The 27,822-nt window shown below is 41.8% G+C and overlaps 3 protein-coding genes across 4 annotated transcripts in view; 1 reads left to right on the plus strand and 2 right to left on the minus strand.

Annotated features, from left to right (window-relative positions):
• Positions 1–7,944: 7,944 nt before the first annotated feature.
• On the minus strand, positions 7,945–14,174 carry LOC133559637 (alpha-2A adrenergic receptor-like). The gene has a single exon (XM_061911578.1). It carries the CDS (start codon positions 14,076–14,078, stop codon positions 12,987–12,989), a length of 1,092 nt encoding a protein of 363 aa, XP_061767562.1. The 5' UTR covers positions 14,079–14,174; the 3' UTR covers positions 7,945–12,986.
• Positions 14,175–15,668: 1,494 nt separating this feature from the next.
• On the plus strand, positions 15,669–23,537 carry smndc1 (survival motor neuron domain containing 1). Of its 2 annotated transcripts, none has more exons than XM_061911580.1 (6): positions 15,669–15,727; positions 16,640–16,759; positions 19,458–19,600; positions 19,713–19,877; positions 19,986–20,139; positions 23,057–23,537. In XM_061911580.1, exons 2-6 carry the CDS (start codon positions 16,640–16,642, stop codon positions 23,192–23,194), a joined length of 720 nt encoding a protein of 239 aa, XP_061767564.1. In that variant the 5' UTR covers positions 15,669–15,727; the 3' UTR covers positions 23,195–23,537. The 2 variants fall into 2 exon arrangements, with proteins under 2 accessions (XP_061767564.1, XP_061767565.1); XM_061911581.1 differs by lacking the exon at positions 15,669–15,727 and adding an exon at positions 15,760–15,903.
• Positions 23,538–23,655: 118 nt separating this feature from the next.
• The window catches only part of LOC133559638 (max-interacting protein 1-like), a 20,784-nt gene continuing 16,617 nt past the window's right edge, over positions 23,656–27,822 (minus strand). The window contains exon 6 of the mRNA XM_061911579.1: positions 23,656–25,930. Within this exon, the coding sequence (XP_061767563.1) occupies positions 25,764–25,930 (167 nt within the window). The 3' untranslated portion in view covers positions 23,656–25,763. The remainder of the gene's footprint in view (positions 25,931–27,822) is intronic.

Below are 27,822 nucleotides of genomic sequence, written 5' to 3' on the forward strand. Positions count from 1 at the left end.
TGCTGTCACGCCAAATTTCTTCTCCCTACAAAAACCTCCCCCCCCCCATTTACTTCCGGGGTCATGATTAATACAGACGTTTTGTTAACGCTATATTATAAATTTTTTTTAAAAACAATTTACAAACACAAGCTATGGGATGACATAAGAGGAAACGTGACACCGGAAGTAAATGCGTCATCCCATGATGTTTGTAAATTGGCGGCATAGCTCGGTTGGTAGAGTGGCCGTGCCAGCAACTTGAGGGTTGCAGGTTCAATTCCCGCTTCCGCCATCCTAGTCACTGCCGTTGTGTCCTTGAGCAAGACACTCCACCCACCTGCTCCCAGTGACACCCACACTGGTTTAAATGTAACTTAGATATTGGGTTTCACTATGTAAAGCGCTTTGAGTCACTAGAGAAAAGCGCTATATAAATATAATTCACACTTCACTTTTTAATTTTTTTTATAATATAGCGTTAACAAAACGTCTGTATTAATCATGACCCCGGAAGTAAATTAGGGGGGGGGAGGTTTTTGTAGGGGGGAAGAAATTTGGCGTGACAGTGCCATGATTGGGTAGAAAAGCAGCTTCCATGAAATGCTAAGTAATTAACAAACCAGGTTGGGGCGAGGGTCACCAATTTGTTGAACAGTTTTAGAAGAACATTTCTCAACGAGCTATTGCAAGAAATTTAGGGATTTTACCATCTTCGGTCCGTAAAATCATCAAAAAGTTCAGAGAATCTGGAGAAATCACTGCACGTAAGCGATGATATTACGGACCTTTGATCCCTCAGGTGGTACTGCCTCAAAAACCGACATCAGTGTGTTAAGGATATCACCACATGGGCTCAGGAACACTTCATAAAACCACTGTCAGTAACTACATCTGTAAGTGCAAGTTAAAACTCTGCTATGCAAAGCAAAACCCATTTGTCAACAACACCCAGGAACGCTGCTGCCTTCGCTGGGCCCGAGCTCATCTAAGATGGACCGATGCAAAGTGGAAAAGTGTTCTGTGGTCTGACGAGTCCACATTTCAAATTATATTTGGAAACTGCGGCTGTGGTGTCCTCGGGAACAAAGAGGAAAATAACCATCCGGATTGTTGTAGGCGCAAAGTTCAAAAGCCGGCATCTGTTATGGTATGGGGGTGTATTAGTGCCCAAGGCATGGGTAACTTTCACATCTGTGAAGGCACCATTAATGCTGAAAGGTAAATACAGGTTTTGGAGCAACATGTAACAATTTGAGATGCCACCTCAGTAGAAACAATTAAGTCTCATCTTAAAACTCATTTGTATACTCTAGTCTTCAAATAGACTCCCTTTTTGGACCAGTTGATCTGCCGTTTCTTTTCTTTTTCTCCTATGTCCCACTCTCCCTTGTGGAGGGGGTCCGGTCCGATGTCCATGGATGAAGTTCTGGCTGCCCAGAGTCGGGACCCAGGATGGCCTGTATCGGTTGGGGACATCTCTACGCTGCTGATCCACCTCCGTTTGGGATGGTTTGATTGATTGATTGATTGATACTTTTATTAGTAAATTGCACAGTACAGTACATATTCCGTACAATTGACCACTAAATGGTAACACCCGAATAAGTTTTTCAACTTGTTTAAGTCGGGGTCCACGTTAATCAATTCATGGTACAAATATATACTATCAACATAATACAGTCATCACACAAGTTAATCATCATAGTATGTACATTGAATTATTTACATTATTTACAATCCGGGGGGTGGGATGAGGAGCTTTGGTTGATATCAGAACTTCAGTCATCAACAATTGCATCAACAGAGAAATGTGGACATTGAAACAGTGTAGGTCTTATTTAGTAGGATATGTACAGCCAGCAGAGAACATAGTGAGTTCAGATAGCATAAGAACAAGTATATACATTAGAAGTACATTTGAGTTGTTTATAACCCGGGGAGATGGGATGTGAATGGAGGAGGGTATTAGTAAAGTGTTGAAGTTGCCTGGAGGTGTTGTTTTAGAGAGGTTTTGAAGGAATATAGAGATGCACTTACTTTTATACCTGTTGGGAGTGAATTCCACATTGATGTGGCATAGAAAGAGAATGAGTTAAGACCTTTGTTAGATCGGAATCTGGGTTGAACGTGGTTTGTGGCGCTCCCCCTGGTGTTGTGGTTATGGCGGTCATTTACGTTAAGGAAGTAATTTGACATGTACTTCGGTATCAAGGAGGTGTAGCGGATTTTATAGACTAGGCTCAGTGCAAGTTGTTTTACTCTGTCCTCCACCCTGAGCCAGCCCACTTTGGAGAAGTTGGTTGGATTGAGGTGTGATCTGGGGTGGAGGTCTAAAAGTAACCGGACTAGCTGGCTCCGCTGTGGACGGGACTCTCGCTGCTGTGTCGGATCCACTATGGACTGAACTTTTCACAGTATCATGTTAGACACGCTCGACATCCATTGTTTCGGTCCCCTTGAGGGGGGGGGGGGGGGGGGGGTGTTTGCCCACATATGTGGTCCTCTCCAAGGTTCTCATAGTCATCAAGGTCACCGACGTCCCACTGGGTGTGAGTTTTCCTTGCCCTTATGTGGGCCTACCGAGGATGTCGAAGTTGTTTGTGTTGTGGTTTGTGCAGCCCTTTGAGACACTAGTGATTTAGGGCTATATAAATGAACATTGATTGATTGATTTATTTAAGCAACGTTATCATGGACGCCCCTGCTTATTTCAGCAAGACAATGCCAAGCCAGGTGTTAAAAAAACGTGGTTTCGTAGTAAAAGAGCGCGGGTACTTTCCTGGCCCGCCTGCAGTCCAGACCTGTTTCCCATCGAATATGTGTGGCGCATTATGAAGCGTAAAATACGACAACAAGACCCCGGACTGTTGAAAAAACGTGGTTTCGTAGTAAAAGAGCGCGGGTATTTTCCTGGCCCGCCTGCAGTCCAGACCTGTTTCCCATCGAATATGTGTGGCGCATTATGAAGCGTAAAATACGACAACAGGACCCCGGACTGTTGAACAACTTAAGCTGTACATCAAGCAAGAATTGTAAAGAATTCCACTTTCAAAGCTTCAACAATTAGTTTCCTCAGTTCCCAAACGTTTATTGAGTGTTGTTAAAAGAAAAGGTGATGTAACACAGTGGTGAACATGCCCTTTCCCAACTACTTTGGCACGTGTTGCAGCCATGAAATTCTAAGTTAATTATTATTTGCAAATAAATAAATAAAAATATGAGTTTGAATATCAAATATGTTTTCTTTGTAGTGCATTCAACTAAATATGGGTGGAAAAGAATTTGCAAATCATTGTGATCCGTACATAACACAATATTCATGTACCCTAGGACTTTTTTTGTTAAAATAAAGCCAATAAGGCGATTTTTGTGGTCCCCTTCATTCAGAAAAGTATCAAAAGGTATCGAAAAGTATCAAAATACATTTTGGTACCGGTACCAAAATATTAGTATCGGGAAAACCCTAGTGCCAATGGACTTCAAACTTTTAAACCCTTATATCAGGGGTGTCAAACTCAAATACAGAGTGGGCCAAAATTTAAAACTGAACAAAGCCAAGGTTGAACAAAATAACCTTTTAATAGGAACCCAAACATGTTTTGCATTGAATATTGAACAAGCAAGGCTTATATAACTTTATAGTGACATGCAAAATCCAGTTTCAAAGAATAATAATTAAAAAATATCAATGGCATACCAAATCAAATTTAAATAAAAATTGAATGTCTCATTTCTATTTGCAGCCTTCTGAGGTAAATATCAAAATAAACTTTTTCCACAGGCTAATAATAAATTCGAAAATAAAACAACAATAATGAATGAGTCAAAGATTCAAGCCTTGAAGTAGAAAAAGTGCATGAATAAAACCTTTATTATAGCTCAGTTTGCTACACTGATTTGCTTTAACACTGGATATGGAACAAGCAAGGCTTATAACTTAACAGTGCAAAATCAACTTTCCAAAAAACAAACGAAAAAACATCAATGGTATATTAAATACAATTTAAATAATACATTTAATGGCTCTTTTCAATTTGCAGCCTTCTGAGGTGAATATCATCATTAACTTTTTCCACAGGCTAATAAATCTTGAAATAAAATAACAATGAGGTGGGCGGTGTTTGGTGGTAGCGGTTGGTGTATATTGTAGCGTCCCGGAAGAGTTAGTGCTGCAAGGGGTTCTGGGTATTTGTTCTGTTCTGTTACGGTACGGATGTTCTCCCGAAATGTGTTTGTCATTCTTGTTTGGTGTGGCTTCACAGTGTGGCCTACATTTGTAACAGTGTTAAAGTTGTTTATACGGCCACCCTCAGTGTGACCTGTATGGTTGTTGACCAAGTATGCTAGGCATTCACTTACGTGTGTAAAAGCCGCGTGTATTATGTGATTTGGCCGGCACGCTGTTTTGCATGGAGGAAAAGCGGACGTGACACATATTGTAGACAACGCTAAAGGCAGTGACTTTTAGGCAGGCCCCCAATATTGTTGTCCAAGGGGAAATCAGGAGAAAATTAGGAGAATAGTTGGAAAATCGGGAGGGTTGGCAAGAATGAGTATTAGCGGCGAATGCGGTGTTATAATACCGGCGGGCCAGCTCTAATGTTAATTTGATATTGCCTCAAGGGCCAAATGAAATTGCACGGCGGGCCAAATTTGAGAGTTTGACACCCATGCCTTATATTGAACATTGCATCTCCAGTTCACATTCACATTGAGCACTGTATGTACAGTAAGTACAGTACTTCCTTACCACTGCTGTCAAGAGAGGGTCCATAATGTTTCCCATCCCATTACATTATAGTGTTTTTTTTTACACTGAACACAAGTAGATGCGTGGATTTTTGGGTGGGACCGGCATTTCTGGAGTGTAGTAGGTCTCTTGTTCTTTGTGGTGGCGTTGTTGTTCTGGGGCTAACTGTGGAGGGGGCGTGGCCTGCCGGCCTGCAGTGAACTGGGGTGTGCCAGGGCCGGCCTCTGAATGGGCGACGGGTGCGTGGACGACCCACCTGGGCCTTGTTGTCTGGTCACCTGCCGCTCTGTTGTGGGCGGCGGCCGGGAGGAGAGACGGGGTTGGGGCTGGGGCCAGGGCGCGAGCGGGGACGAGGGAGAGGGGGACAGTTGCTGGGGGGAAACTGAGTGACTTGTTGAGAGGTGGACCAGTGTTGTGGCCCGGAGGCGGGCTCTCGTGTCGGTGCTTGGTGGTCTGGGGGGGGCCCCAGGAGGGCAGGCCCCACACTAACCAATAGTGGATAAGTAACTTCTTACCATTAACGCAACTTTTTGAACAGGTGCGGTAGAAAACTGATGGATGGATTAAAGGTGCATGAGAGTGTTTTGTGTTTTGAGCATTGTTTTTGACACCGTGATTACGGGTGGAGTTGTTCATTGTTTATCGTGTTGGGCAGTGCCGGCTCGGATTTGTCCGAGAGCCGGATGCAGTCATCGGGGGAGCCACGTCTGGCTCCCGAGCAATAGGTTCCATACCCCTGCACTATGGACTGGACTCTCACAATATTATGTTAGATCCACTATGGACTGGACTCTCACAATATTATGTTAGATCCACTATGGACTGGACTTTCACAATATTATGTTAGACCCACTCGACATCCATTGCTTTCGGTCTCCCCTAGAGGGGTGGTTGCCCACATATGCGGTCCTCTCCAAGGTTTCTCATTGTCATTCACATCGACGTCCCGCTGGGGTGAGTTTTTCCCTTGCCCTTATGTGGGCTCTGTACCGCGGATGTCGTTGTGGCTTGTGCAGCCCTTTGAGACACTTGTGATTCAGGGCTATATAAATAAACATTGATTGATTGATTACATAAAGAGTGCAAAGGCTAAAATATCAACGTCGTGCACACGTTATGCAACGGTTCTCACGGCCCTATTGTTCATGGGAACTCCAGCACAGACGTGTTCTGCAGGGTTGACCGCCTTGCGGGGACTAATGCTTGTCGTATTTTAAGCTGAACCCAAACATGCGTACCACAGGAATCTCAAACAGCACAGTTCCGCGGACGAAGTCATGGGAATCATCCTGTCCGCTCTTATTCCGGTTCACAGGCCGATTAGCCATGTGAAAAGCGCGCCAGAAAGCAGAAGACGCTACCGGAACGTTGACGGCGGACAGCGCACACCCGATAAGGTCGTGTGTGCACATGGATAAATGTGTCGCTCGCCGCCTTGCCTTGCGCTCGTATTTCCCCTTCGCTTTGTCGGCCGTCGTGTTTGACTCCGGGGGAGGATTTAACGACATCCTGATATGAGGGGCTATAATTCATAATAAACTGCCTTCAATATTGGTGAGCCGCTCCCACACACGCACCTCCCGGCTTTAATTCTCCCTTCATATAAACGTCTCCGGCTCGGTTCCTGGAAACGAGGACGGTATAATTTGAGGGTCAAATTGCCTTTTTATGTCATAAGTCACATTGCCGTGGTGCTTATTGGCTAAAATTGTGTAAACTCTCATCGAGGCGGCGGTTAGAAAGACGAACAAAGTGTAACGCTGTTAGCAATTCAGCGGATTTAGACCACGATTATGCAGGACTGAATTCACAATTATGTCTTCTTTACTCTTCTATTATTTGACCTCAACGGCGGAGTGGGCATATGATGGTTTGCATAGAAGCTCCACAGCGGTCACAAAGGCGGAAGAAGGCTGCAGCAAAGATGGGCCCCCAATTGTCTGGGTCTCCATGCCATTGGACCCCGGTCTTCTCTTTGCCAAGGACAGTGTGGTGGCTGTCTTTGCACCAGATTCCACACATAGGCGTTCTCTTGAAGGCAATCCCACCAACAGGAGGACAATCATACCCGTTTGGAGTGATCGCTGACGATTATTTGACATAGCGTATTTCGGGGCGCTAATTAATTTAAAACCTCTTCTCACTCCGGCGTTTACCAAAGGCATGCGGTAAATTTAGGCCTGCGCTTATGAATTTGAGTGTGATGTAAGGATACCATCATGAAAAGCACATTTAAATTAAAAAAAAAAGTTATTATGGTCTTAGCTTTACTTATAAATGAAATCCATGCGCAGCTCCTTCTGATCAAAAGCATCGATAACTTGTTTATGGAAGTCTTCCTTATCTTTCTTCAGTTTTAAAAGTCTCTCTGTCTCGATGGAGATCTTCCTTTATTACTTCCTGCTTGGATTGAAAGTCCAGTTTAGAAAACAGTTTTATTTTATATATGTAATCCTCCATGTTAAAAGTGCAAGCGAGAGGAAAAAATAAACGATCGCTGCTCACTTTTGCTGCTTGTTGTCACTTCTTCTGCAGCCGAGTAGTCGTAAGAAGGATCACTAGCGCCCTCTACCACCAGGAGGCGGGAGTCATTTATGACTCATATTTGACACACGCAGCTACGGTATTTTAATAAAACATAGCAGCTTACTGTTCTTTTTAGCATATTCAATAGCTTGGACCTTAAATCCTACTGAATAGCTCTTAATCTTCTTCCCTTTATGTGATTTCAAATGATTGAAATCAGCCTCCTCTTTTTTGAAAATGATGACAGGTGAAGTGTCACTCGTGACGTGACGAGTTTGACCCTGCGGAAATTCTAGGCATATGCTAATTATTTGGCGAAACGAGTTTGACCCGGCGGAAAATCTAGATATGCGCTAATAAAAATAATATAATGGCAGTTTTGATGTTAGAGGTATCAAAAAAATGTGTGTATAAATGATATTTACATATTCAGCTGTAAAAATTTGCTATACAGTATGTGTGTTTAGGTCACTTTTTTTCAGGAACACCAACACCAAAAGACACAATTTCCCATAGAATTCTAAAAAAGTCTTGACGGAACACCTCAAAAAACAACGGAATGGAATTTTAAGTTTTTTTTACTGAATGTGACACCCAAAATGTACATGAAAATAAAGAAAGGGGATTTACAATTTTAACCATAAACAATAAAACACTGAATATTAACAACATGTGAACATCGCTCCTCTTTTACTGGGATTTACAATATTAACTATGAACAATAAAACACTGAATATCAACAACAACTTAATAGACATATTTTACAATCAAGCAAAACACAACATAAACATAACAAACAGCAAAACATGAATATAAAGGGTAATAAACACCTACAATATGATATATTATCACTTTTATGCAGAAATTTGTTGTAAAAAATTGTGCTTCCTGACACATTTCAACCATTGAAATACTTTCTATAGTTCAAGACTGACAGTCATTTAAAAACAACGCTGCACATCATAATGGCAGTTTTGATGTTAGAGGTCTAAAAAAATGTGTGTATAAATGATATATACACATTTAGCTGTAAAAATCTGCCGTGCATTTTGTGTGTTTAGGTCCCTTTTTTTCAGGAACACTAATACCAAAAGTCACAATGTCCGATAGAGTTCTAAAAAGTTATGACGGACCACCTTAAATAAAACAATTGAATGGAATTTTAAGTTTTTTTTTACTGAATGAGAAACCCAAAATGTTCATGAAAATAAAAAAAGGGGATTTACAATATTAACTATGAACAATAAAACACTGAATACTGACAACATGTGAACATTGCTCCTATTTTACTGGAATTTACAATATTAACTATGAACAATAAAACACTGAATATTAACAACATATGAACATATTTTACTTCTCAGACCAGCTCCTCCATAGACATATTTTACAATCAAGCAAAACACAACATAAACATAACAAACAGCAAAATATGAATGTAAAGGGTAATAAACACCTACAATATGATATATTATCACTTTTATGCAGAAATTTGTTGTATAAAAATGTGCTTCCTGACACATTTCAACCATTGAACTACTTTCTATAGTTCAAGACTGACGGTCATTTAAAAACAACACTGCACATCATAATGGCAGTTTTGATGTTAGAGGTCTAAAAAAATGTGTGTATAAATGATATTTACACATTTAGCTGTAAAAATCTGCTGTACATTTTGTGTGTTTAGGTCCCTTTTTTTCAGGAACACTAATACCAAAAGTCACAATGTCCGATAGAGTTCTAAAAAGTTATGACAGACCACCTTAAATAAAACAATTGAATGGAATTTTAAGTTTTTTTTTACTGAATGAGACACCCAAAATGTTCATGAAAATAAAGAAAGGGGATTTACAATATTAACTATGAACAATAAAACACTGAATATTGACAACATGTGAACATCTTTTACTTCTCAGACCAGCTCCTCAATAGACATATTTTATAATCAAGCAAAACACAACATAAACATAACAAACAGCAAAATATGAATGCTAAGGGTAATAAACACCTACAATATGATATATTATCACTTTTATGCAGAAATTTGTTGTAAAAATATTTGCTTCCTGACACATTTCAACCATTGAAATACTTTCTATAGTTCAAGACTGACGGTCATTTATAAACAACACTGCACATCATAATGGCAGTTTTGATGTTAGAGGTCTAAAAAAATGTGTGTATAAATGATATATACACATTTAGCTGCTGTACATTTTGTGTGTTTAGGTCCCTTTTTTTCAGGAACACTAATACCAAAAGTAACAATGTCCGATAGAGTTCTAAAAAGTTATGACAGACCACCTTAAATAAAACAATTGAATGGAATTTTAAGTTTTTTTTACTGAATGAGACACCCAAAATGTTCATGGAAATAAAGAAGGGGGATTTACAATATTAACTATGAACAATAAAACACTGAATATTGACAACATGTGAACATCGCTCCTCTTTTACTGGGATTTACAATATTAACTATGAACAATAAAACACTGAATATTAACAACATATGAACATGTTTTACTTCTCAGACTTATTTACAATCAAGAAAATCACAACAAAAATGTAAGAAATTGTAAAAAATGTAATAAACAACTACAATATGATATATTATCACTTTTATGCAGAACTTTGTTGTAAAAATGTGCTTCTGCTTCTGTTCCTGATACAGGCCACACTCTGCTTTGTTCCTGGTCTGAGCTGCTGTGATCTAGATCAGTGTTTTTCAACCTTTTTTGATCCAAGGCACATTTTTTGCGCTGAAAAAATGCGGCGGCACACCACCGGCAGAAATCACTAAAATAACGAAACTCAGTTGACAGTAAAATGTCGTATTTATTGGGAATGACTTTAAAGCATAACCAAGCATGCATCACTATAGCTCTTGTCTCAGAGTAGGTGTACTGTCACCACCTGTCACATCACATCCTGACTTATTTGGACTTGTTTGCTGTTTTCTCGTGTGTAGTTCTAGTTCTTATTTTGGTGGCTTTCTCTCTTTTTTTGATATTTTCCTGTAACAGTTTCATGTCTTCCGTTGAGCGAAACTGTATTTTGTTTTAGCGATCAAGAATATTCCAGTTTTTTACCCCTTCTTTGTGGAGACATTGTCGATTGTCATGTCATGTTCGGATGCACTTTGTACCTCCATGGAAATGCCCCCCTCTCTACCTCAAACAACTGCTCACCCCCAAATCCTCCTAACGACACCTCCACTCCGGCTAACCTCCTCCAACCTCCGAGGACAAAGCTACGAACAATGGGGGGACCGGGTTTTTCCAGTTTAGTGGAACGCTCTCCCTGACCACCTGAGGGCACCACAGACTGTGTGTGCTTTTAAAAAAGGCTTAAAAATCCATCCATCCATCTATTTTCTACCGGTTTGTCCCGTTCGGGGTCGCGGGGGGTGGCTGGAGCCTATATCAGCTGCACATGGGCGGAAGGCGGCGTACACCCTGGACAAGTCCCCACCTCATTGCAGGGCCAACACAGCTAGACAGACAATATTCACACACTAGGGACAATTTAGTGTTACCAATCAACCTATCCCCAGGTGCATGTCTTTAGAGGTGGGAGGGGGCTATCCCCAGGTGCATGTTTTTGGAGGTGAGAGGAAGCCGGACTACCCGGAGGGAACCCACGCAGTCACGGGGAGAACATGCAAGCTCCACACAGAAAGATCCCAAGCCCGGGATTGAACTCAGGACTACTCAGGGCCTTTATATTGTGAGGCAGATGCCCTAACCCCTCCTACACCGTGCTGCCCGGCTTAAAAAACCCTTCTTTTAGAAAAAAAAATAAACATTTAAAAAAAAACTTTTTTAGATATATGCATACTAGCTATTAGGCTGTTCTAGTTTTTTTTTTTTAATCTTTTTTTTTTTTTTTTTTAAAATACACTGTAGCACTTTGAGGATGTTTGCTCAATATAAAATGCTTTTCACATATAAAATTTATTATTTGTGGAAGCCGTCTTTGCTCCACAGTAAGTCTTTGCTGTCGTCCAGCATTCTGTTTTTGTTTACTTTGCAGCCAGTTCAGTTTTAGTTCCGTTCTGCCTAGCCTTCCCTAAGCTTCAAAGCCTCTTAGGCTCATCACTCTTTGTTTATTTTTGGTTCAAGCAGTAGACACCTTTTTACCTGCACCCTGCCTCCCGCTGTTTCCGACATCTACAACGCAATTAGCTACCTACTGATATGGAAGTGTATTACGCGGTTACTCTGTCGAGCTCTAGACAGCACCGACACTCAACAACAACACATCATTTGCAGACTATAATTACTGGTTTGCAAGAATATATTCTTAACCCAAATAGGTGAAATTCGATGATCTCCCATCGCAACACAGTGGTTGAAAAACACTGACGTACATTACCGTAATAACTCCTGTAACACCCAAAAGTGCAGATTTCCACCATTGAAACACTTTGTATAGTACAAGACTTACGGTCATTTAAAGGCCTGCTGAAATGAGATTTTCTTATTTAAACTGGGATAGCAGGTCCCTTCTATGTGTCATACTTGATCGATTCGCGATATTGCCACATTTTTGCTGGAAGGATTTAGTAGAGAACATCGACGATAAAGTTTGCAACTTTTGGTCGCTAATAAAAAAGCCTTGCCTGTACCGGAAGTAGCAGACGATGTGCGCGTGACGTCACCGGTTGTGGAGCTCCTCACATATGCACATTGTTTACAATCATGTCCACCAGCAACGAGAGCGATTCGGACCGAGAAAGCGACAATTTTCCCATTAATTTGAGCGAGGATGAAAGATTCGTGGATGAGGAAAGTTAGAGTGAAGCACTAGAAAAAAGAGAAAAAAGGCGAGTGCAAGTGGGAGCGATTCAGATGTTATTAGATAATTCTGGAAAATCCCTTATCTGCTTATTGTGTTAATAGTGTTTTAGTGAGATTATAAAGTCGTACCTGAAAGTCGCAGTGGTGCGGTGAACGCCAGTGTCTCTGAGAGAATTAAGCCAATGGAGGAGCCAAGATGACAGCTGCTGCAGGAGGACGCTAACTCCGCACAAGTCTCCGGTAAGAGCCGACTTAATATCACAATTTTCTCATCCCAAAACTTGTTGGTTGACATGTGGTAGAGAAACATGTTTGCTAAAGCTTCACAACAAACAAAGAAACACCGGCAGTGTTTCGGTTGCTAAAGGCTGCTGCAATCCACCGCTTTCCACCAACAGCATTCTTCTTTGACGTCTCCATTATTAATTGAACAAATTGCAAAAGATTCAGCAACACAGATGTCCAAATTACTGTATAATTATGCGATGGAAAGAGACGACTTTTAGCCGTAGGTGGTCCTGGGCTAAAAATGTCGGCTCAACCAATAACGTCACAAACACGCGACGTTTTCAGCAAGAAACTGCGCGGGAAATAAAAAATTGTAATTTAGTAAACTAAACCGGCGGTATCGGCATGTGTTGCAATGTTAATATTTCCTCATTGATGTATAAACTATCAGACTGCGTGGTCTGTAGTAGTGGGTTTCAGTAGGCCTTTAAAAACTACACTGCACATCACAATGATGATGAAGGTCTAAAAAAATTATGTAGAACGTCCCGGTGGGCCGGATTAAAAGTCCTAAAAATCCATATTTTGCCCGGGTCTGCTATGAGGTGACAACAAACAGCAATATTCCCTCAAACGCCACAGATGCCACCTTGCATAAACAAATGAAACATGCTCCGAGGGAGGTGTTTTGTTTACAAGTATCAACGTCCCTTTTTGCAGAGAATCTTTTTAAAGGCCCTGCGGAAGTCGTGGTTGAACACGGTGTATATGACGGGGTTGAGGGAGCTGTTGCAGTAGCCCAACCAGAAGAACATCTTGAAGAGCGTCTCGGGCACGCAGCACGGGCACACGGCCGTGAGCGTGTACGTGAAGAAGAAGGGGAACCAGCAGAGGACGAATACCCCCACCACCACGGCCAGGACCAAGGTGAGGCGCCTCTCCCGCCGCTGCCTGCCTTTCCACCTGCTCGCCGCCGCCGCCGTTTCGGCTCTCCACCGTTTCTTCGTCCGGGAGCACAACGCTACTTCGTTCTCGTCGGACGAGGATTGCTCCTCGTCCACTTCCTCCTCCCCTCGGACTTTCCCCTCCTCCTCCTGCTCGTCGGCGATGCACTTTGGATCCTGCTGGTTTCCGTTTTCTCTCGACCTCTCACCCGGAGGCGCTCGAGTTCTCTGCTTGGCGACCTGGTAGATCCTCACGTAGACCAGCACCATGATGGCGCAAGGCGCGAAGAAGGAGGCGGTGCTGGAGAAGACAATGTACCAAAGCTCGTCGTTAATTTTGCATTCCGGCCGGTCCTCCTTGCCTTCGTCCTTCTTCATGGTGATTAAAGGCGGGAAGGAAATAAGGGCCGCCAGCACCCAAACGATAAAGACGGTGCTTTTGATCCGGCGCGGCGTCCTCAGCAGGTTGTACTCGATGGCCCGGGTGATGGACCAGTATCGGTCCAAGCTGATGGCACACAGGTGGACGATGGACGAGGTGCAGAAAAAGACGTCCAAAGCCAGGTAGATTTCGCACCACACTTTGCCAAAGTACCAGTAACCCATCAGCTCGTTGGCCAGGGAGAAGGGCATCACCGAGGTGGCCACCAGGATGTCGGCGCAGGCCAGGGAGAGCAGGAACAAGTTCTGGGGGGCTCTCAGCGCCCGGCTGGTGGTCAGGGCTATGACCACCACGACGTTGCCGAACACGGTCAGCAGGATGAGGACGCCCACCAGGAGGGTGAGCGGCGCCGAGGTCCGGGCGGTGTAAGGATGCCTGGTCTCATTGCTCAAGTTCAGGCAACCCATCGAAATTAATAGCTGAGCTCAGCAGTCTTCATTCTTCTGTCTTATTCGGGATCCTCGCAGTTGAAACAAACAAAAAAATTGGACCCAGATGGGTTTCGAACAGATGTTTTAAGCAGGTATGGCAGAAAGGAGAGAGGCTCTTTTATAAGGGCTGAATGTGGGAGGGTGGGAGGTTGGGAGGGAGGGAGGGGCTTCTCCTGCTTCTGGAGACTCTGAAGGCTGATAATGACATCGGCACTCATTATGATATACTGGATTAATATATTAACAGAGGAGTAAAAGTTGACAATTTTATTGGATTAAATCATTAATTTGGGTGAAAATGATAAACCACATTTTTTCTTTTATATATATATATATATATATATATATATATATATATATATATATATATATATATATATATATATATATATATATATATATGTGTGTGTGGTTATAGTGTATATGTATTTATATGTGGTCGTAGTGTATATATAATTATATGTGGTTGGAGTGTGTATATATATATATATACATATATATATATATATATATATATATATATATATATATATATATATATATATATGTGTGTGGTTATAGTGCATATATATTTATGTGTGGTTATAGTGTATATGTATTTATATGTGGTCGTAATGTATATATAATTATATGTGGTTGTAGTATATATATATATATGTGTATATATATATTTATGTGTGGTTATAGTGCATATATATTTATATGTGGTCGTAGTGTATATATAATTATATGTGGTTGTAATGTATATGTATTTATATGTATACATATAAATACATATATATAGTATATATATTTATATACATATACATATATTTATATGTTTATAAATGGGTTGTACTTGTATAGCGCTTTTCTACCTTCAAGGTACTCAAAGCGCTTTGACACTACTCCCACATTTACTCATTCACACACACATTCACACACTGATGGAGGGAGCTGCCATGCAAGGCGCCAACCAGCACCCATCAGGAGCAAGGGTGAAGTGTCTTGCTCAGGACACAATGGACGTGACGAGGTTGGTACTCGGTGGGATTTGAACCAGGGACCCTCGGGTTGCGCACGGCCACTCTGCCCACTGCACCACGCCGTCCCATAATTATGTGGTTATAGTGTATATATATTTATATGTAGTTATAAATACATATATGCACTGACCACATATAAATATATATATATATATATAAATACATATATATATATATATACTATAACCACATTTAAATATATATATATATACATACATATATGTATATATATATATATATATATATATATATATATATATATATATATATATATATATATATATATATATATATATATATATATATATATATATATATATATATATATACCATAAGCACATACAAATATACATACAGTATATACACCATAAACCCTGTACTACCGTGTGGTTTCAAAAAAAATGTCTCTGTTTATTGCTATTCTGAATGTTGCTGGGATTGGAATGGTATTATTATGTATTATTTTATTGGATTGATTACTTTAAAATAAAATAAAATAAAATAAAATAAAATAAAATAAAGGGATCTGCGGTGTCATCGCGAGATTATTTTCCACGCACCGGAAGTACGACGTTCTACCTCCGTTGTTGTTCTTCGAGAGTGAGTATCGTTGGCTAATTCTAGACGAAATAGTTGAATGTTCACCAGCTGTATCCCTCCAGTACATTCATATATAACTCATTTAGGTTGCGGGACACATTGTGGTTAGACATATTTGCGCCTTTTACGTGTGATTTCGCCGGTTCTCGTGCTGCTAACCTGTTAGCATTAGCTTGGTGAGATACGAGGGTTTAAGCTAGCGGCAATAGTTTGTTAACGACACGCGTCAGGCAGACCTATTATGTGACTTTTTGTTTTAACATTAGCTTCTGGCTTGGTATTTGTGTTTTGTGTAAGCCGATTCCACCGCCTGGATAGTGGCGTTCCTCTCCGTCCCCGACCGTGTGTGCTACCGCAGGAAGTGGCCTTAGCTTAGCCACGATGCTAACGGTGTTTTCCTTAGCTTAGCCACAATGCTACCATGCTAACGGTGTTTTTTTTAGCTTAGCCACGATGCTAACATGCTAACGGTGTTTTCCTTAGCTTTGCCAAGATGCTAATATGCTAACGGTGTTTTTTCTTATCTTAGCCACGATGCTAACACGCTAAGGGTGTTTTCCTTAGATAAGCCACAATGCTAACATGCTAACGGTGTTTTCCTTAGCTTAGCCACGATGCTAATATGCTAACGGAGATTTCCTTAGCTGAGCCACGATGCTAACACGCTAACAGTGTTTTCCTTAGATAAGCCACGATGCTAATATGCTAACGGTATTTACTTTAGATTAGCCAAGATGCTAACAGTGTTTTCCTTAGCTTAGCCACGATGCTAACAAGCAACAGTGTTTTCCTTAGCTTTGCAACGATGCTAACATTTTAACACAGGAAGTGGCCTTAGCTTAGCCACGATGCTAACGGTGTTTTCCTTAGTTTAGCCAAGATGCTGACATGCTAACTGTGTTTTTCCCACAGATGTCGGAGGACTTGGTGAAACAGCTCGGCAGCTACAAAGCTCAGCTCCAGCAGGTTGAAGTCGCCTTATCCACTGATGCGGACAATGAAGACCTCCGCAAACTACAGAAAGACTTGCAGGTATGCACGTTGTCACAGCGATTCTTTCTTTTTGCAGTAAACTCCATCCATCCGTCCATTTTCTTCCGCCTATCTGAGGTCGGGTCGCGGGGGCAGCAGCCTAAGTAGAGAAGCCCAGTCTTCCCTCTCCCCAGCCACTTTGTCCAGCTCCTCCCAGGGGATCCTGAGGCGTTCCCAGGCCCGCCGGGAGACATGTCAATCATCCATTCTCTACCGCTTGTCCCTTTTGGGGTCCCGGGAACCTATCTCAGCTGCATTCGGGCGGAAGGCGGCGTACACCCTAGACAAGTCGCTACCTTATCGCAAGGGCCAACACAGATAGACAGACAACATTCACAGTCACAGTCACACACTAGGGACCATTTAGTGTTGCCAATCAACCTATCCCCTGGGTGCACAGGTTTGGAGGTGGGAGGAAGCCGGTCTACCTGGAGAAAACCCACGCAAATACCTCACAGAAAGATCCCGACCCCAGGATTGAACCCAGGACTGATCAGGACCTTCGTATTGTGAGGCAGATGCACTAACCCCTTAATCAATGTTTATTCATTTAGCCCTAAATCACAGGTGTCTCAAAGGGCTGCAAAAGCCACGATAACATCCTCGGTTCAGAGCCCACATAAGGGCAAGGAAAAACTCTCAACCCAGTGGGATGTCATGCTTCTAAATAGGCTTCCCAACGTGTCCTGGGTCTACCCCGTGGCCTCCTGCCGGTCGGACTTGCCCCTAACACCTCCCTAAGGAGGCGTTTGAGTGGCATCCTGAGCAGATGCCCAAACCACCTCATCTGGCTCCTCTTCATGTGGAGGAGCAGCGGCTTTACCCTTGAGTTCCTCCCGGATGACCAAGCTTCTCACACTATCTCTAAGGGAGAGACCTGCCACCCGGCGGAGGAAACAAATTTCGTCCGTGATCTTGTCCTTTCGGTCATCACCCAAAGGTCATGACCATAGGTGAGGATGGGAACTTAAATTGACAGGTAAATTGAGAACTTTGCCTTCCGGCTCAGCTCCTTCTTCACCACAACGGATCGATACAGCGTCCACGTTACTGAAGACGTCGCACCAATCTGCCTGTCGATCTCACCATCCACTCTTCCCTCATTCGTGAACAAGACGCCGAGGTACTGGAACTCCTTCACTTGGGGCAAGATCTCCTCCCTAACCTGGAGATGGCACGCCACCCTTTCCCGGGCGAAAACCATGGACTCGGACATGGAGGTGTCTCTTCTCATCCCAGTCGCTTCACACTCTGCTGCGAACCGATCAAGAGGGAGCTGAAGATCCTGACCAGTTGAAGCCATCAGGACCACATCATCTGCAAAAAGCAGAGACCTGATCCTGCAGCTACCAAACCAGATCTCCTCAACGCCCTGACTGCGCCTAGAAATTCTGTCCATAAAAGTTATGAACAGATTTGGTGTCAAAGGGCAGGCTTGGCGGAGTCCAACCCTCCCTGGAAACTCAGCTTCTGTAATTAAACTGCTCTCATTCCCCCCTTTAAATGTTTCCTAAGTAGGCCTGGACCAAAAACTAATTTTGCTCTGCGATAATAATTGACCTACAATTCGTTGCCGATAAACAGTATTATTGTCAATATTATTTTGAGACCAACTGCACCACGGATGAAATAATACATGATAATAATGCATGTGTAGGTGGGTAGCAATCACTTGACCTAGAAGCACATCCGGGCATTTCTGGGTCTAGTGTCCCATTAGGCCTGTGTTTTTCAACCTTTTTTGAGCCAAGGGTCCCATTAGGCTGGTGTTTTTTCTTGAGCTAAGACACATTTTCTGTGTTAAAAAAATCTGGAGGCGCACCACCAGCAGAAATCACTAAAAAACGAAACTTGGTAGACAGTAAAAAGTCATTGTCGCAATTGTTGGATATGACTTTAAAGCATAACCAAGCATGCATTAATGTAGCTTTTGTCTCAAAGTAGGTGTACTGTCACACACCTGTCACATCACGCCCTAACTTATTTGGACTTTTTTGCTGTTTTCTTGTGTGTAGTGCTTTATTTCCTATTTTGGTGGCTCTTTCTATTTTTGGGGTATTTTCGTGTAGCAGTTTCATGTCTTCCTTTGAGCGATATTTCCCGCATCTACTTTGTTTCAGCGGTCAAGAATATTTCAGTTTTTTTTATCCTTCTTTGTGGGGACATTGTTGATTGTCATGTCATGTTCGGATGTACTTGGTGGACGCCGTCTTTGCTCCACAGTAAGTCTTTGCTGTCGCCCAGCAGTCTGTTTTTGTTTACTTTGCAGCCAGTTTGGTTTTAGTTTCGTTCTGTATAGCCATCCCTAATCTTCAATGCCTTTTCTAAGGGGCACTCACCTTTTGTTTATTTTAGGTTTAAGCCTTAGACACCTTTTTACAGGCATGCTGCCTCCCGCTGTTTCCGACATCTACAAAGCAATTAGCTACCGGCTGCCACCTACTGATATGGAAGAGTATTACTTGGTTACTCTGCTGAGCTCTAGACAGCACCGACACGCAAAAACCACACATCATTTGCTGACTATAATTACTGGTTTACAAAAACATTTTTAACCCAAACAGGTGAAATTAGATAATCTCCCACGGCACACCAGACTGTATCTCACGGCACAGTGGTTGAAAAACACTGGAATAAGGAACTGTCCCCTTTTAAGGAGATCACCTGACCTCCATTATATTCACTCTGTTTTTTTCAGGAAGTCATTGACTTGACAAAAGACCTCCTGGCCTCACAGCCCGCTGATGCTGCTCCCAGTACCAATGGCGCCCCGGCGGCTCCCGCCAAGCACATCTGGAAAGTGGGGGACAAGTGTTTGGCCGTGTGGAGTCAGGACGGACAGTGAGTGTCGCCTGGAACACGAATCATGCCATTGTTACATTATTGTCCACATCTTTCACCGTGAAGTTCTTGGAACTGTACTCACCTGCTTACAGTCGTGGTTCTTTTGCAGGGTGTACGACGCCGAGATCGAGGAGGTCGACCATGAAAACAGCACGGCGGCCGTCACCTTCATCAGCTACGGCAACGCCGAAGTGATCCCTCTGCAGAACCTCAAGTCGCGAGAGGACGGAGGCCACCTGGACGATGATTTGCTGGGTTTAAAGTCCAAGTCGAGGTACAATCAAATATATCTCCTTCAGCATCTCTGGTGTTTCCTGTGTAATGAAGATTGAAGTGAAAATGGTTCATGCGCTTGATGTTTTTTTCCCCCTTATCTCTTCAGGAAGGAGCAGATAGCCGAACAGCGGGAATATAAAAAGAAGAAAGCCCAGAAAAAGGTGCTGAGGATGAAGGAACTGGAGCAGGAGCGGGAGGACCAAAAGTCCAAGTGGCAAATGTTCAACAACAAAACCTACTCAAAAACCAAGAAAGGACAGGTGAGATACATTTTACTCTGACTTTGATTTTTACAAATGAATTTTGCCAACAATGTATACACAAATACTATTGCATATCCTAGTATAAATAGCTAATCTGCCCTCTGATTTCCAACCAAACGTGTATGGTACAAAGTTGCGTCCTATGTAGGGCTGCACCAAACTATTATTTCTCGGCTAATACTTTTCTTTTATGTAGAAACTTTAAATGCATGTTGTTTGGTCGGGGATACAAAAGAAAATCACTTAAAGCGTTTTTTTTTTATTTCCTCCGCCATCCTGGAGAATTGCGTTTGATTGCTTTTTTAAGCGCGTCCACTGTTGTATAAAGTCATTTGTAATTTGCAGTTTGCAGAGCACCTCAAATGTCTTAAGTGTGTTCTGATCAGGGATTTATGCTGCCAATCCCAATATTGATCGTCCATAAGTGAGATCAGCTGATACAATGACACACATTAATTGTACTGTGGGAGCTGTTGACTAAAAAAGAAACATAAAATCACATTACTCTTTGGAAAGTGAGCTTGTAGTGATTATTCACATGTAAAAAATACCTAAGTGTTTATATGATTCACATGTAAAAATACCCAAGTATTTTTTGTCTATTGTGAGGGAACTGTGGCGCCGAATTTCCACCAGGGATCAATAAAGTACTTTCTATTTTATTCTATTGGGTCATTCTACAAATCTGGTTATTGATCCAATACAATGTAGTTACAGGGGACGGCGTGGCTCGGCTGGTAGAGCGGCCATGCTAGCAACCTAAGGGTTCCTGGTTCGTTCCCAGCTTCCACCATCCTAGTCACGTCCGTTGTGTCCTTGGTCCTGATGGGTAGTGGCTAGGGCTTTGTGTCAAAGTGTTTGGAGTACCTTGAAGGTAGAAAGACGATGAACAAGTATAACCCATTGACAGGGGCAGTATTGGCCATACTAATATGTTACCAATACATTTGACTTTAAACTATTTTTGATCACTAAAGGATTTAGCTTTTTAATTTTTAATCACAATTCTAATCAGCAGAAGAAAAAAACACATAGAGCATTGTAACAATAGCAACTGAATATTTAAACTAGTTCATGATTGTCTTTTACTTAATTCAGTTGTTTAGGCTGTTTTTTTCCAACCTTTTCTGAGCCAAGGCACATTTTTTTCATTGAATAAATCTCGAGGCACACCACCAACACAAAACATTAAAACATTAAACTCAGCAGGCGATATTGACAATTAAAACGTTGTTCCCACATGACTTTTAACCATAACCAACCCTGCATCAATATAGCTCTTGTCTCAAAGTAGTTACTGTCACCACCTGTCACTGGTGTTTTCCTGAGTTCTGGATTTGCGCTCCTATTTTGTTGTTGATTGTCATGTCATGTACGGATGTACTTTGTGGACGCCGTCTGCTCCACACACTGTAAGTCTTTGCTGTCGTCCAGCATTCTGTTTTTGTTTACTTTGCAGCCAGTTCAGTTTTAGGTTTAGTTTTCCATAGCCTTCCCTAAGCTTTAATGCCTTTTGTTTATTTTTTGGTTTTGGTGTTAGATACCTTTTTACCTTCACACTCCCTCCCGCTGTCGTCTGCATATTGTGATCACCACAAACCATGTTCCCGACATCTACACAGCAATTAGCTACCTGCTGCCACCTACTGATAAGGAAGAATATTACATTGTTACTCTGCCGAACTCTAGACCAGTGGTTCTCAACCTTTTTTCAGTGATGTACCCCCTGTGAACATTTTTTTAATTCAAGTACCCCCTTTTTAGAGCAAAGCATTTTTGGTTGAAAAAAAGAGATAAAGAAGCAAAATACAGCATATGTCATCAGTTTCTGATTCATTAAATTGTATAACAGTGCAAAATATTGCTCATTCTTGAACTATTTGGAAAAAAGGATATAAAAATAACCAAAAACTTAAAAAAATAAACATGTGATTCAATTATAAATACAGATTTCTAAACAAAGAAGTAATCATCAACTTAAAGTGGCCTCTTTGGGGATTGTAATAGAGATCCATCTGGAATCATGAACTTAATTCTAAACATTTCTTCACAAAAAAATAAATCTTTAACATCAATATTTATGGAACATGTCCACAAAAAATCTATCTGTCAACACTGAATATTGCATTGTTGTATTTTTTTTTCACAGTTTATGAACTTACATCCATATTTTGTTGAAGTATTATTCAATAAATATATTTATAAAGGATTTTTGAATTGCTATTTGAATTTGCTATTTTTAGAATATTTAAAAAAAAATCTCACGTACCCCTCGGCATACCTTCAAGTACCCCCAAAGGTACACTTACCCCCATTTGAGAACCACTGCTCTAGACAGTACAGACACTCAACAACAACATATTAATGGCGGATTATAATTACTGGTTTGCAAATGATATTTGTAACCCTATTTGGTGAGATTACATAATTTCCCACGGCATACCAAACAATATCTCACGGTACACTAGTGTGCCGCGGCACAGTGGTTGGACAAACTGGTTTATATATATATATATATATATATACATATATATATATATATATATATATATATATATAGACACACTAAAGTATTACATATGTATATACACATATGTATGTGTATACACACACAATATTAATAATATGCAATTTATTAATTATAGCTATATAAGTAATTGATTTATGCACAAATATTCCCTCTTCTAATGTAATTTTAAAGGGTTGATTAAAAAAAAGGTCCATCAGGAGGTTGCCTACAGCCACAGCTGGTAATGCCACTGTTTAGAGACGCATGTGGTTATTAGTTTTTGTAGACGACGCACCTGTCAACTATGGCAGACTGCAGTTACTAGAAAGTGGTTAATTAGATCATTTTCAATGTGGACTCTGTCTTGCCAGCTACTTAGTAATAAAGTGTTTTTTTCTGTTCCAGGTCAAGAGGAGCATATTTGCCTCCCCGGAAAGCGTGAATGGAAAAGTCGGGGTGGGAACGTGCGGCATCGCCGACAAACCCATGACTCAGTACAACGACACATCCAAATACAACGTCAGACATTTAATGCCACAATAACCCCTCCTCCTCCCGTGTCTCTTGTAAATACATTATAACCCTTTCAGCGCCACGCTGAATGTAAGCTTGTTTTCCACGTTGTGCGTACACATGATCCAAGTTTGTCCAGCTCAAGAGGAACGACTCGAATACCATTGAAATGTCGGTGTAGTTTTCTTAGTAGGAAGTGCGTGACCCCGCTTCGCAATGAGGTCACAGGACGTAGACTTTGTGCCCTAATTCCACACAAGCCACCGTGCTGTGTGTTTTCATTTCAGGGTAAATGCATCAATAACAGCAATGATGCTTTTCACTTCTGTATTTATAACAAGCAACTATTAAAAGATCCATTTGTTGAGTTTTATCACGTTCTTCTCGGCTCGTAGCTGCTCGCCTCACCTGTCGTGTCGTTGAAACTGAAATGTAAAGACGTGAAATTATAGAAGAATGCAAGGTGGGATTGAACACAAGCGGGTGACATGTTGTTGGAAGAGATTTATTAGGATTCCAGGGAGAGTCATCAGGAACCAAAGTATCAGCAGGGCACGCTTTGACAGTCGCACTAGAAAACATCAGGGCTGTGCTTTTTTTTGTGAAATCCCAAACAATGATTCTATAGTGCATTTTTTACATCTTTCCCAGAATGTTGGGTAGGGGGGGAGCGGGTGCGCGGGGACTTGTGCAAGAGTCATACACCCACGATAAGACACAATTTGGTGGTGATGGAGTCATGAGCAGAAGGAAAAATGCAGGTTACGCTCATAATTGACGAAATGATGAAACAAATCGTTCTGTTTTGTTCTTTTTTTAAAAAAAGTGCATTACAACCTTCAAGGCCTACTGAAACCCACTACTACCGACCACGCAGTCTGATAGTTTATACATCAATGATGAAATATTAACATTGCAACACATGCCAATTTAACTAAATTGCAATTTGAAATTTCTCTCCGAAATGTCCGGTTGAAACGTCTCGGTATGATGACGCGTCGCGTGACGCCACGGATTGTCGAGGACATTTTGTTCCAGCATCGTTCCCAGCTATTAGCGCGTCTGATTTCATCGTGAAATTCCACAGTATTCTGGATATCTGTGTTGCTGAATCTATTGCAATTTGTTCAATGGACAATGGAGACATCAAAGAAGAAAGCTGTAGGTGGGAAGCGGTGTATTGTGGCCGGCTTTAGCAACACAAACGCAGCCGGTGTTTCATTGTTTACATTCCCGAAAGATGAAATTCAAGCTTTACTATGGAACAGAGATGTCAAGCGAACACGGTTGGATTGGACCACACAAACAAAGTACAGTGTATTATGCAGCGATCATTTTGAAAGATCGTGTTTCAAAGAGGGTCCCTTGCGAAGGGCAGAGATGGGCATCGCCACCGCCCGTCGACTGTAGCTGAAGAAAGGTGCAGAGGGCCGAACTTCAGGTTGTACAGGTACGACCATATAATCTCACTAAAACACTAGTAACACAATAAGCAGATAAGGGATTTTCCTGAATTATCCCAGTAAATGTGTCTAATAACATCTGAATTGCTCCCACTGCCCTTGTCTTTTTTTTTCTTATTCTTTTTCTCGTCCTTCACTCTCTTTCCTCATCCACGACTCTTTCATTCTCGCTCAAATTAATGGGGAAATCGTCGCTTTCTCGGTACGAATCGCTCTTGCTGCTGGTGGCCATGATTGTAAACAATGTTCAGATGTGAGGAGCTCCACAACCCGTGATGTCACGCGCACATCGTCTGCTACTTCCGGTACAGGCAAGGCTTTTTTATTAGCGACCAAAAGTTGTCGACGTTCTCTACTAAATCAGCAAAAATGTGGCAATATCGCGAAATGATCAAGTATGACACATAGAATGGACTTGCTATCCCCGTTTAAATAAGAAAATCTCATTTCAGTAGGCCTTTAAGTCGTTCTGTTTTGTTCTTTTTTTTTTAAATAGCGCATTACAACCTTCAGCACACATGCACAGTAGCTTTTTTTAAAAACATTTACAATCTTTTTTTTTGTACCTATGACTCGCAATTGGGCCGCTAAACGCTTTGGAGGATGGACAGAACTTAAAAAGATGGCTTATTGCTTCAGCCTTGTGCTTGGACAAGTGGTGGATAGCTTATTACGTTCCAAGAGGGAGGGGGGTGCGTTTTAAAGGGGGCGCAGTTAAATATATCCGACAAAAATAAATACTATCATCATATGCAAAATAAATTAGAACAACTAAGAGATGCCACGTAGGGTTTGATGCTTGTGGCTCCTGCTAGTAAGAAGCAGCCAAACACATTTTGGAATGCAGACGTCGTCGCCCTCGGAAGGTAAAGGGCTACTTTTTGGAGCTTCAAGCTGGTATTTTGAGTGGTTTTTTTTGCTGGTTTGTCGAGGGATCAACTTGATTGATTTGGAGTTTTAGCCCCCTGATTTTTGGGTTCCTATCCAGTGAAAGTGTGTTTGATTCCGGCAACAGACATTCAGGTTTAGAGTTGAGCTTAAGGCTGGTACTTTTAGGTGGACAGTTTAGGTTGGAGTGTGTGTGTGTAGGCTGGTGATTGTTAAAGCCATAGAGAGCGCGGCCAGCGTCGCTGACCTCAAGCGGAGAAGGCCACTTTGAGCAAGCTGCAGGTGGAGTAGCCTTCGTCGCTGGCTGAGCTCTGCCGGCTGCTCTGGTCGTCCAGGTCGCTGGCGGCGCCGCTGCTCACACTGTCCATTTCTCCATGGGAGAACTGTGTGCACTCCACGTCCACTTCGATGTCCTCTGCAATGACAGCACATTTTTTGAAGGCGCCATTCTGCAAAAATTGCCGCAAGAGTTCTCTGGCTCTGCTGCGAAAATTGGAATTGACAGTTTTTCTGCTGCTCTGCCGTGATAAAACACCATTCTGTGCGGAGTGAAAAACATGAACAATCACATTACAGTATGTGTAAAGCATTATTTCATGTTTTGTTTGTACACAGCTCGCCAGACAGTGTATTTACCGTAGTTGTACGAACACACGACGTGCTGCGTGTATCATGATCACTTGGAACAGTTGTCTGTTTGGTCCAACTAGCCGGGGACGTTCCCTGTTGTTTTTGGGTAAGCGCTCCATTTATGCCGAAGTAGCTTGTCTTCAAATTCCACATTTGCAGCTTCGAATCACTTTCACCTCACTCTCTGGGGGTGGTATAACTCGGTTGGTAGAGCGGCCGTGCCAGCAACTTGAGGGTTCCAGGTTCGATCCCCGCTTCTGCCATCCGAGTCACTGCCGTTGTGTCCTTGGGCAAGACACTTCACTCACCTGCTCACAGTGTCACCCACACTGGTTTAAAAATATAACTTAGATATTGGGTCTCACTATGTAAAGCGCTTTGAGTCACTAGAGAAAAGCGCCATGTAGATATAATTCACTTCACTCTCGATTTCTGTCTGCCCCGACATCTTACTCTTCCTTCGTGCTCGCTATTCTATAGCGGCATAGCTCGGTTGGTAGAGCGGCCGTGCCAGCAACTTGAGGGTTGCAGGTTCAATTCCCGCTTCCGCCATCCTAGTCACTGCCGTTGTGTCCTTGGGCAAGACACTTAACCCACCTGCTCCCAGTGCCACCCACACTGGTTTAAATGTAACTTAGATACTGGGGTTCACTATGTAAAGCGCTTTGAGTCACTAGAGAAAAGCGCTATATAAATATAATTCACTTCACTTCACTATAAGCAGCGTTTTATTTCCTCTGTATATTCAGCCTAAAAAAGATATGGTTGTGATTCTTCATTGGTCCAAAAATAGTCGTCTTTGTTGTCTGCTACCAAGTTTGGCGTGATTACAACACACGCGTGTTTGATTCCGGACGTAGGAACACACATTTGTTGCGAGACGTCAGGCGCGCGTTGCTATGGGAGCCAATAATAACACAACAAAACAAAAAAATATCACATTTTTGGTTGTGCAGACCAGTGTTTTTCATCGTTTTTTGAGCCAAGGCACATATTTTCATTGGAAAGAATCCCAAGTGCAATGTTAATAAATGACTCAGTCGCCAATATTGACAATATAAAGTGGTCGTTCAATATTAATTCATACCATTAACATAACGGCGTTTGGCCAGAAGTGTCTCAGACATCTTCTCATTTCAATGCGTTTTATTTTCATGACTATTTACATTGTAGATTGTCACACCAAAACTATTAATGAACACGTGGAGTTATGTACTTAAAAAAAACAAAAAAGGTAAAATAACTGAAAACATGCTTTTATTTTCTTGTTTCTTCAAAATAGCCACCCTTTGCTCTGATTACTGCTTTGCACACTCTTGGCATTCTCTTTCAAGAGCTTCAAGCGCACCCGTGAAGGGAAAACCATTTCAGGTGACTACCTCTTGAAGCTCTTGGAGAGCGGTAATCAGAGCAAAGGGTGGCTATTTTGAAGAAATTAGAATATATTTCAGTTATTTAACCTTTTTTTTTTTGTTACGTACATAATCCCTAATGTGTTCATTCATAGTTTTAGCCTTTGCTGTACCTCCAAGTGGCACCTACGCTGGTGTTTAAATGTGCAGGACTCCTTTGAAAAATATATTTTTCATCTCAATGGGAGCTTTAAATAAACACAAAAAAAATAACCATCCTTGCATCACTAATTCTATCTCAAATTAAACCCATAAAGCAATTATC

The sequence above is a fragment of the Nerophis ophidion genome, linkage group LG09 (assembly GCF_033978795.1).
Source record: "Nerophis ophidion isolate RoL-2023_Sa linkage group LG09, RoL_Noph_v1.0, whole genome shotgun sequence".
NCBI lineage: Eukaryota > Metazoa > Chordata > Actinopteri > Syngnathiformes > Syngnathidae > Nerophis > Nerophis ophidion.